Source organism: Hibiscus syriacus, unplaced genomic scaffold (assembly GCF_006381635.1).
Source record: "Hibiscus syriacus cultivar Baekdansim isolate YM2019G1 unplaced genomic scaffold, ASM638163v2 tig00112490_pilon, whole genome shotgun sequence".
Classification (NCBI taxonomy): Eukaryota; Viridiplantae; Streptophyta; class Magnoliopsida; order Malvales; family Malvaceae; genus Hibiscus; species Hibiscus syriacus.
This window is the reverse complement of record NW_024063343.1, coordinates 249,214-260,762: the sequence shown is the minus strand read 5'-3', so window position 1 is coordinate 260,762 and position 11,549 is coordinate 249,214. Positions and strand designations below refer to the sequence as shown.

The window sequence follows — 11,549 nt, the reverse complement described above, 5'->3', positions numbered from 1 at the left end:
GCTGATGATTCTGTCAGTTAATGAACTCTTCCAATAGTGATTCTAAATTCCAACATTCTATCGACATACTAAAGAACTGTGTTTCTCTGCCTGATACAGTACCTCCAAATAATATCTGTAAACTCTGGTGTGTTCCCTAATTACATGAATATTTTATCTGATTTCTGATCTGATATTGACATGGATTATGATATGATACATGACCTGGATTCTGATATGATACTTGACTTGAATTATGTTTTAATTTTTGATATATCCGTTTACGGACGGTACATGTTTTATTGGGGGGTATTGTTGGAGGAAGATTACTTGGAGGCTCCTCGGCTTTGTGCTCAGGGTCTTACTGTACGTGACGGGGTTGTATGGTTCTGGGGAACCTACACATTTTTTACGTGACGAATGGGGGTATATATATATATAAATATGTTTTAAAAGATCTGTATCTTTTTACTAGTTTTACGGAACACACTAGATAACCTATTCTGATCTCCTGAACTCAGTCATCCGAAATATTTCTCTGAACTGAAAGCTCATTTTCCGTTACCATCTGAAATATCAATAGGATCTCCGCTCAGCATAAAAATCTGTAGATATTTGAACCAATAAAGAAATGTATGTTTATCTGTATCTGCACGTTCTTCAGCATCATCTAGTAGTTCTGTATTACTGAGCTTTCTGAAGCTCACTCTATTACTCAACATTTCAGGTTAAAAGAATTGTACCAGTGCAGCTATCGACATCAGTAAGGGAGTTCTTCCGGCGTTGTTTGCAAAGTACAGTACATGTGATTAGGGGGCATGTAATTGTATTTTGTTTTATATACGAGTCTGAAAATCTGTTTTATTTTTAAATAGTGGCAAATGATTTTATAATTTTACATGTTCTGATAAAAGGTTTTAAAATTTCCGCTATATTTATAGTGGGTCGCTTCGGTGACCCTAATGTGACACCTCAGATCGGATTGAGTTACCCTTATCGGTCTGAGGGGGTTACAACACTTATCCCAAAAGTATTTATCTTCTTCATGTTTAATCTAAGGCCTATCCCCATTTCGAACACTCTCAGTAACCTTTTTGAGTTTTTAAGTTTTGTCTCATTTGCTTTAAGGAGCAACATGAGATCATCTGTGAATTGCAAATAAGAAATCTTGAGATCTCCTTCTCTCACAGACAGGACTATAAGAATATCCATATCCACCGCCTTGTGAATTAAGAAGCTAAGAGCTTCTCCTAGAATGTTGAACAACAGGGGAGACAAAGGACACCTTTGACGAAGACCGCTTTTGATTTTGAAGGATTTCGATGGAGAACCATTGATGAGAATTAAATTTCAGCCGTAGACTCACATAAATGAACCCATTTTTGCCATTTCGCTCCAAAACTCTTTTTAAGCATAACCAAGTCAAGGAAGCGGCAATCAACCGTGTCATAAGCTTTTTTGAAATTGGCCTTGAACATAATTGCTTTGCAGTTGTGACGCTTTATATCGCGGATGATCTCGTTTGCAATAAGGCTGCAATCCAAAATTTGTTTGCCTCTAGTGAACGCAAATTGATCCATTTTGAAATCTTCTACGCTTATCGACGAGGAAAGTTTTGGAATTAATGAGATGAAAGATTGATTGATCGATCTGTCCCAAGACTGCTCGAGATAGAAATTATTGAAAAACTTAATATTTCGCACTTTACTTCCAGTTAAATTTTTTTTGTATAAGTCCAGATTGAAACGGTCTGGCCCAGGAGCTCGGGATCCATCATTCGGGTTTATGGCTGACCAAACCTCCTCCTCTAAAAAAGGAACCTTAAGTGCCTTTTGCGAAGAAAAACTCAGATTCCTAAAATCGCCATCGAGCCTCTTTGCTGAAATAGTTGGAGTTTCATTATTGGACCCTTGAAAGTGATTTACAAATATCCAGCAATACGTTTAGGGTTCGAAAAAACTTTTTTTTTCCACTCAAATAGTTGAGATATAATTTGATCTATTCCTCATATTACAACCGCTTGAAAGAACCTCATGTTCTTGTCGCCTTCTTTGAACCATTTTAATCGTGATTTGGGGCCATTTCCTCTCATCCTTCCTATACTTGGCCTAAAGGGATGCTTTTAGAGGGATAAGGGCATTAGCAATTGTAACTTTATTGCTTGCTTTTAATAGTTCCTCTTCCAAACTATTTATCCTTTCCTCCATGTCCTTGACAGATTCAACATTTGATGATCTGTTGGTAGAATTCCAAGCCTTCGCAGTAGATTTTATTGCACGAAGCATGCCCCCTGCTCCAGCCCCCTACTGATCACTAATAACCTTCTTGACAGTATCCACGAAGGTCAGATCACCTGCCTAATGGGAGACAGTATCTAGCCCCTGCTGATCATCAATTTCGATTTGAATTAACTGATAGCCGAATTTTAAAAATTTCTTAACCATAAACTAATTCACCATCTAACTACCCGATCAGTTAAATAAACTAATTTTTTTTAATTTAATCAATTAGTTAGGTTTAAATCGAACAATTAACCTCTTTTCTCGTAACAATTGAGAAGTGAAAAACATGAGAATATATGATTTCTACTGTGTATTACTTCTCAAAGCTTTTTAAAGACAAAATCGTCATCTTCGAAACAAAAACCTCACTTTCTCCAAAATTAATCATCGAAAATCTCCCACAAGTATCCATGAAATCTCGAGCTCAAACCGTACCAAGTCCAACCAATCTCTAAAACTCGTTAATTAACTAAATGGGTTAATAATAAAGATCAAATGTATTATTCTATAAATTTATTTAATTATCAATTAACTATGTAACTTGATTTAAATCAATTTAATGACATAATTGGTAAAAGAAATTATTCAATAGTAAAAATAGAATTTATCTAATTGTTTAGTGACTTTAGGATAGTTTAGCCGAAAAGGAATTGTTTGTGGCTCAAACCCCAAACGCGTAAGAAAATTGATGAAAAAAAGGATATAGCAGATCTCGTTGTTCCTACGCTATATCTTCGCTCTACATTGTTGTCCCTTCAGTCAAAACACTTTCTAAGATCCTTCTTTAATTTTGCGAAGCTCTACAAGAAGAAATCAAGGGAAGCTTAGGAAGAGGAAGAAGATGTCGTGGCAAGCTTATGTCGACGATCACTTGTTGTGTGATATTGAAGGCAACCATCTAACTTCCGCTGCAATCATCGGCCAAGACGGCAGCGTTTGGGCCCAGAGCTCCAATTCCCCCCAGGTTTTTCTTCTCCTGTAAATCTTCCCTTCCTTTTGTTTTTGGGTTTGGTGTCTCAGAAAAGAGGGTGGATCTGGTTCCCATGGTTGATTTCTCGTTGCATGATTTATTATTTGATCTGATTTGTTCGTGGCAAGCTATGTCGACGATCACTTGTTGTGTGATATTGAAGGCAACCATCTAACTTCCGCTGCAATCATCGGCCAAGACGGCAGCGTTTGGGCCCAGAGCTCCAATTCCCCCCAGGTTTTTCTTCCTGTAAATCTTCCCTTCCTTTTGTTTTTGGGTTTGGTGTCTCAGAAAAGAGGGTGGATCTGGTTCCCATGGTTGATTTCTCGTTGCATGATTTATTATTTGATCTGATTTGTTCCGAAAGGAATGTTATTTGTTCACTCTTATAATGAATTTTTTTTTGAAATTCAAGATGATTCTTTTGGGCTATGATTTAGTAGTTTAGGTTGCTGGATGTGTTGAAAGATTTGATTTTCATGCATGGGAAACCTGTATGATTTCTGGGTTTGTTACTATTTGTTTAGATTTCTTCGTTTTATAAGCATTAAGCGTTGTTTAAATCAATTGAGGTCTTCTTCTCCAAATGGATCGATCTTTGCAGCTGACCATAGGGTGCTGAAAAGCTATGTAACTTTTGAAAAAAAAATCAATTAAATTCAATCACTTTTATCGAATTAAGTTTTTATACTTTTAAATTTCATCAAATCAACTCTTTCACACAATCGGTTAGGGTCATATGAGAATAATATTTCAGGAAAAAAAACTGTTAGTGTTAACAGTTAAAATTGATCAAATGTTTATTTGATTCAATTTTTTCGATTTGGGAATTTAATTGATTTAATTTCCTGAATTGAGAGTTTAATTAGATGAAAGAAAATTGTTCAACTGTTTTTAGGCACTTGGACAGTAGAATGTGATGTTGATTTCCTGTTCTTTTTCCTCGTCAACTTGTGCTTATTGCTTCTTGGTTTTATGTTTATTTCAGTTGAAACAAGAGGAAATCACTGGCATCATGAATGACTTCAATGAACCTGGATCACTTGCCCCAACTGGATTGTACATTGGTGGCACTAAATACATGGTGATCCAAGGTGAACCCGGAGCTGTTATTCGGGGGAAGAAGGTGACGTTCTCCCTCAGTTCTTAGTTTTGTTTCAATTGCGACACAACAAATCTCATGAGCACATGCATTCTTTTACATATTGGTCAATGCAAATAGATTTGAAATTTATACATTTAGATCCGAATATAGTTTCTGGTTCAACCTTTTGATAAAATTAGTTGCATTGGTGCTGTGCTCTCGTATCTATTCAGTATGCATCTGGCTTTTGCTGTTACCATATGCATTTGAGATTCCTTAGGGAGCGAGTGTATTTGAGACAACCAGACGAAGAAAACGGAAGGGCATTGAGGGATATACATGCGGCTGTTACTGCATAACATTCTAGTCTGTATCTCATACATGCGCGTGTCACGGTTGTGTTCTGAGCATTTGCCATTTTAATTTCAGGGACCGGGAGGTGTTACTGTTAAGAAGACCAATCTGGCCTTGATCATTGGAATCTATGACGAGCCAGTGACACCCGGGCAGTGCAATATGATTGTCGAAAGACTCGGCGATTATCTCATTGATCAGGGTCTTTAATCTCTTTGGTGTCCCCCTTATTTGTTGGTTTCTATACAGAAGTGCACCTGCCGCCTCATATAGTAATGGTTTGAGTGCAGATAAATAATAGTATTTTCAAGTCATGGCAACCTTGTACCAGTGACAGAATGGTTGGTGTTTGTAATAACTATACTTATCATCTCTTGCTTTGTCGATGTACTCGTTTCATGGATGGTATTGCCTAAGAATGTTTGAGTGAAATACTTTGTCTACGTTTACAATTGTGCATCTAATGGATTTGTTTAATGCATCCTCATTTCACAGTAAAAACTAGAGGCAGCAGCAAGTTCTTCCCCACCCCAAATTGCTTAAATACATTAGTACCATGTCGGACTCTCCCTAAACTGTCTCGAAAATTGTGTCAAACACATTGTCCGGGTTTAAAACGGATGAGACTAGTGTCAGTAGAAAGAAACTAGCAATCCCTGCGTGCCCGGATGATGAAATATTAGCAATGGCAGACGTATTACACGTCAAGCTTTTCGTCGGGTTTGGTCGGAGTGTCAGAGTCATCGATAACATGACGAGTTGGCGTTATAAGTCCGGGCGGGCGTAGCAGCCCTCCCTTTGGAAGGTCATCCAGTTTCAGTGACCATGATCCGGATTGTTTCATGTGCTTGGACAATGCTTGTGTTGTCTAAAAAGGGTATATATATATGAATGAGAGCTCTTATCCAATGAATTTTATAGCCCATACTTGAGTTCTAGATTGTATCTTCATGTGGCAACCAAAAATCTCTTGTAATTTACATATTTGTTGTGTTTTGTGACACATTCACGTGGTATCTTTTTTGGTTGCTTTTCATCTTATCCTTCTTTATATATTCTGTATGGTTGTATTCTGATGGTGGTGGCGCAAGATGGGAACGTTTTTCTAAATTTTTTATTGAATAGTATTTTTTTTTATAAGTTTTAATAAAAAAAAATTGTTATCTTAATTTTTTTAATAGAAACCATTAGTATTATTAAAAAGTGAAAATATCTAACATTATAATAAGAGTTTACAACTATTATCGTAAATTAAATACACAATTTGGATATTTTCCTATAACATTGAAATTAGACAATTTAAATCATATAAGATCATACCTAGAAAATGTTAAAAACTCAACCAAAAGACTCGAACAAATACATATGAACAAATCTAATTGCATCGCAAGCATACCACAAAAGATAATTAAGCTATTGAAAGACCACCAAGAATCGCAAATTAGAGCCGAGCGTCGTAACTATCCACGAAAGTAAAACCACGCATTCAGATTTAATGTCCATAGCAGGAAAGATCAACAAGATTTCAAATAAGCACTATCTTGATCAATATTGACGTTATCAAATCCAATCTTGAGAAACATAATTAAAAGAACAGCCAAACGATCAAGAAAAAATGGAAAACATGAAACAAAGATAGGGATAAACGTGTCACAAATACAGAGATAAACGTCATACAAAGACATAATTTATGAGTAAAAAAAGAGAGAGAATCAACGATTGACAACTAACATCAAAATCGATGCCATCACCGTTTAAACAAAATCAAAGAAGAAAAAATTGATTCGATCTATAAAGAACGACACAAACTAAAAAAACGTAAGAGGGGAGGAAAAGAATAGAACGGATAGGATTTTTTAAAAAAGAAAGAACGTGTCGACTTATCCTCTTAATTTTGAAATTAAGTACTTAATAAATCTTAATTATTTTGAACTTAGATAATCATCTTCTTCCTTTAAGGGACATTAATGATAATGAAATCGTAGTATCCAAAAACAAAATTAATTTTGGATTAGAAATGGATATAGGCCTCGATTAAATGAATTTTGATTCAATCTTAATTTTATAAGAACATATTTTCTATAAAAAATTAGATCTAGGTTTGTAAATATTAAGGTTATGTCAGGTTTGTGTTTAAGTTAGGGAAAAAAACTTTGACTCAAGATAATAATATAAACATTTCATATATATTTAAGAATAATTATAATAATATTTTTTTTATATTTTTTCAGTTAGATATCTGTTGTATCTAATAAACATAATATAATACATATTTTTATTAAATATTAATTAAAAATTCTATTCGTGATAAGTTAGATTAGGATCCAAAGGAATGGTATTAAAGGGATAAGAATGCAAAGATATGGGGGTCCACAACAAAATCATAATGTGGCTGCCTGCCCATCAATTACACTACAAATGGCTACTTCCCATCATCATATTTCTTCCTAAGTCAACCGCCTTATCCATTAATTTCCCTATTCTAACTCGTATGATGTCATCAACTCCAATGGATAATTTACGTTTGGATCACTGAGTTTAATTTTAATGAGAGCGGTTGGCTTCCACGTTTTCTTAAAAGAATACACTAATCGTGTTTGCTTTTTTGACCATACAGTTGTAATTACAATCACAGTAAATATACTTTAAATAATTTTAAGGGTACAGTACACAAATAGTCCTCCAACTATAAGGTAATCTTTTATTAAGTTCATCGATTATTAAAAATTTTAAAATAATCATCTGGCTATAAAGTGTTACTTGATTGAGTTTATCATCTACTAAAAGTTACAAATGGTAACCCAACTATTCATTGTGTTCCAAACTCCGCATTTTCTGTTAAAAATATTGACGATATTATGAGTTAAACGTTAATTTGCTGATTGTGATATGATAAAAGCGGATCTCATAATCTTAAATGACTGTCATATCTGAGCCATCGTGTTAACGTCTAGCTTAGACAACCCTCAATTTTTTAACGAGAAATGACACGTTTGAAACATAATGAATAGTTGTGATGTGATTCCGGCTATGCGCCTTACATCATTTTCTGCAATCTCCTTGAGACCGTTTGATCGAGGCAAGTTGTTTGCATTCGAGAAGCTTCTAGAAGTTTATTCGAGCTTAATATGGGAATTTCAAACCAAGTTTAGATTTTCGAAAGCCTTTTTCAATTCAAAAGAAGAACTTCCACCATCATACTCAAGGCTGGATTGTGAAGAAGGAACAACGAAGTTTAAGGGAGGATTTTATCTTTTACTTGTTCATGAATTTCCATGAGTGTTAATAAATTTGCATGACATTAAGTTGCATAAATAAATAAGCATGGTACTTCATTTAAGCATGAGTTCATCAAAGCATGTAGGTTTTTATGAAGCTACTTCATTTAAGTATCCTCTTTCATTCAATAAAGATAGTTCACTAATTAAACTGGTTCATTAATTAAACTAGTTCTTTAAATGTTTTCATAATATGTTCTTATTTTATTCAAGCATAAACATTTCTTACTTTTGTGTCTAGGTGCAAGAGGGAAGTTGAACAGTCTCAACAGATGCAAGAATATCAGTCAGAATGTATTCTAATTCTGGATGTGATTCAGACATTTTTTTTGATCCAGAAACCAATTTAAAATTATTCCTCTATCTCTTAGCTTTCCAACGCCTTTTGAATCACCTCAATCCGATATCGAGAGCTTGAGATATGATCGAATTACCAAAGAAAGTGCAGGCTGGAATTTTCATTACGGGAATTTCATGCATGGATTATTTGGATGAGTTTGAGCCGAAGAAGAGTCCTTTCATCTTCTATCAAGAGACAAGCAATTGAAGGCTATCTTAATTCTTCTATTCAAAGCTATTCAAGGATTAATTCTTTTCATCTTTTCAAGGCTATTCATATTCTTGGAGAGACAATGCATTCAATCCTTCATAATTCACTTATTTAAGTCTTACTTATCATTCTTTGAAGGCTATTCGCATGCTACCAAGGAACAAGCAATGAAGGCTGATTTTATCTTATTTAATCATCAAATTAAGTGATAAAATCAGCAAGGAATTTAAAGAGACAAGCTGATTTGGACATGTAGTATGTCTACATTCATTCTATGACTTCATTTAACCTCTTTTCTTCCATTTGCAAGCAAAACAATGCAGCCCAAGAGTCACCCCCCTACTTGGACGTAAATAAGGCCATATTCAGCTTCAAAATATCTAGATTCATCCCCAAAATAATCTAGAATATTCATCCAACTTTGAAGATAAGAAGACAAAGCATTCAAGTGCATTTTATTGCTAAATTGATGAGAATGTTATCATCTTTTGAGTGTTTTCATATGCTTATTAGAAATACTATAAATAGGCACCTTTGAGATCATTTGTAGAAACACAATTTGATTTATGAAAATACTTTGAAAGATTGCTTTCATTTTAGTTCTTGGATTAGAACTCTATCGGTTTCTTGTCGGTCTTGAAGCCTTCATCCATTTCATCTTGTTATAGCGTTGGTTCCTAGCTCTACTATCGCTAGTGGGTCACGTTCCACCCTTTATCACTTCGATTCCATCTTTATTATATTGTTGGTTCGTAACTCATATATAGTTAGAGGGTCACAATTCATCCTTTGAATTACTATCATTCTCCATGCCAACCACAAACATCCTTCACCATTTTCGTTACATCCATTCAACCACTATCACCACCACACTTCTTTCATTTGCAATCCACTTCAACTTCATTCTATCATTTCCATTACTTTCATACACATATTTATATATACATATTTCCCTTTTTATAACTTTGTTTGTACATTTTGAGTCTTCAATCAAAACACTGCGAAATTCTTACTAGAATCATGATCGGGCAACATCTTATATAACTCGGAACACATAACTGGGATCATATCAAGTTGAGTGATCATTTTGTAACTTTTAATAGTCGATGTACTTAATAAAATAATATATTATAGTTGGAGGACCATATGCATACGTTACCCTAATTTTAATTATAATCACTTCTTATAATAAATTTTAAGAGAATGTGCATGAAGAAATATTCAAAATTTAAATTCTAATTTTTTTTAAATAATTTCCTAATTTCTAAAAATTGAGAAAGTATTGGAACAATAAATTGAGAAAGAAATTCCTTATTTGCTTAAACTTTTACACTTTGATTTCGTTAGGGAGCCGGGACATAAAAAAACATGTAAAATATTGTAATGGCTTTTTAAAGCAAAGTTACTAAAGATAGAAACCTCATTTTCAGCTAAGAGAGAGTGAGTAGGATATGGATGCCTTCAAATTTAGATCTTATCCAAGCTCCTAGTACAATGGGAAAGGTATATTCAATATAGACCATTAAGGTATACAAGATAATGATAAATCTTGGAACAAAGGGAAAAATCATTTTTAAAATACAATAAATTAAACTGGTCAAGATTATCCTATGATTACATGCCACCACATATATTTATATACGTATATCCATATGCTCCCTCTTACAAGACCACATAGTTTCATTGGGTTTTCACAACTCGAATCTTACTTTTGTTCTTGTTCTTGTTCCTGCTATTTCAAGACATGAATCTGATGAATCAAGCTTGGGTATGCAACTTGATGATCATGCAAGGGGATAACTCAATATCTATTGAATCATCCCTAGGTGAAAACTCATCAGAAAACGCCGTTTCTTCAACATCTTCATCAGACTTGGTTGAGGATGCATCTTCTGCAACATCATCATCATCATCGTCATCCAATGGACCTCTTTATGAATTGTCAGATCTCATGGCTCAGCTACCTATCAGGTAAGCAAACATAGAGTAACATATCAGTACTTGTGAGATGGACCGATGGTGTGTCGCCCTCCGAAAATTTTAAATTTTTATATAACTAAAGTATTTTCTGTGTATTTTTGCAGGAGAGGGCTTTCTAAGCATTACCAAGGGAAGTCTCAGTCTTTCACATCATTAGCAAGGGTGATGAGCATAGAGGATCTTCCAAAGAAAGTGGTTAGAGGCAAGATGAAATCATGTAAGAGCTATGGATGGGGACTTGATGGTTGTCAGAGAAGCAAGTCATATAGTCCAAAGGCTACCATATCAAAGAAGGGTTGTTATAGTAGTAGCTTTTTCCTGTCTCTAGTAAGACAAGTAGTAAAATGTAGTGATTAGTGAAAAATGAAGGACTACTGAGGTAATGTTGTTCCCATACCTACCATCTCATTTCAGAAGAACCTGTCAGATTAGATGATTTATAACCCTTTAATAAGGGGTTTTAAGATTACTTAATACTAGCTTATCCGTAAACCAGAAGCTTAATTGTGTAAATCCACATGTGTATGCATTTTCTCATGGTATCCAAGTATACTACAATGGTTGGTACAATTTTGTGAAGATTTCATAGAAATTATAGAGGTATTGGTACAAGACATTTGGTGTTAGATTGGTACAAGCCTCTTTAGCAACATGAAAGAACAAAGGGTAAATTACTAAACTATTAATTTTAGTATGTTTTAGTACCTAAAGTTTTAAAAAAATTCAAAATTATATTTAAAATTTAGTTTTGTTTCATTTTAGTAATCCGTCATTAAAAATTTTAGTTTTTGTTTCATTTTAGTATCCTGTTCAAAATTTAATGTTTTGAAAAGATCAAAAGTTTAGGTATTAAAATAGATCAAGATTGATAGTTTAGATACTAAACATATTAAGTTTTTAATGATGGGTACTAAAATAAAATGAAAACTAAATGTTAGGTATGGTTTTGAGATTTTTTGAAAGTTTAGATTCTAAGTGAGTAGATTACCCAAGAAAAAAAATGTGTCCCAACTAAACCAGGGTCAGGAAACCAAACTAGCTGTACACACTGAATTTGTTGGGGCTAATATTA

At 34.1% G+C, this 11,549-nt stretch overlaps 2 protein-coding genes and 1 long non-coding RNA gene across 4 annotated transcripts; all 3 read left to right on the top strand.

The window, feature by feature from the left end:
* The first annotated feature begins 276 nt into the window (after positions 1–276).
* LOC120180090 lies at positions 277–11,047 on the top strand. The gene is made up of 3 exons (XR_005521664.1): positions 277–288; positions 1,079–1,090; positions 10,895–11,047. It is a non-coding gene; the product is annotated as an uncharacterized LOC120180090 (long non-coding RNA).
* LOC120180089 (profilin-1-like) lies at positions 2,961–5,101 on the top strand. Of its 2 annotated transcripts, XM_039185499.1 has the most exons (4): positions 2,961–3,120; positions 3,364–3,468; positions 4,220–4,357; positions 4,745–5,098. In XM_039185499.1, the coding sequence occupies exons 1-4, from the start codon at positions 3,103–3,105 to the stop codon at positions 4,877–4,879; spliced, it is 396 nt and encodes a 131-aa protein (XP_039041430.1). In that variant the 5' UTR covers positions 2,961–3,102; the 3' UTR covers positions 4,880–5,098. The 2 variants fall into 2 exon arrangements, with proteins under 2 accessions (XP_039041430.1, XP_039041431.1); XM_039185500.1 differs by lacking the exon at positions 3,364–3,468 and having other exon boundaries at positions 3,054–3,225; positions 4,745–5,101.
* On the top strand, positions 10,184–10,849 carry LOC120180088. Its single transcript, XM_039185498.1, has 2 exons — positions 10,184–10,468; positions 10,582–10,849. Exons 1-2 carry the CDS (start codon positions 10,242–10,244, stop codon positions 10,832–10,834), a joined length of 480 nt encoding a protein of 159 aa, XP_039041429.1. The 5' UTR covers positions 10,184–10,241; the 3' UTR covers positions 10,835–10,849.
* Positions 11,048–11,549: the final 502 nt, after the last annotated feature.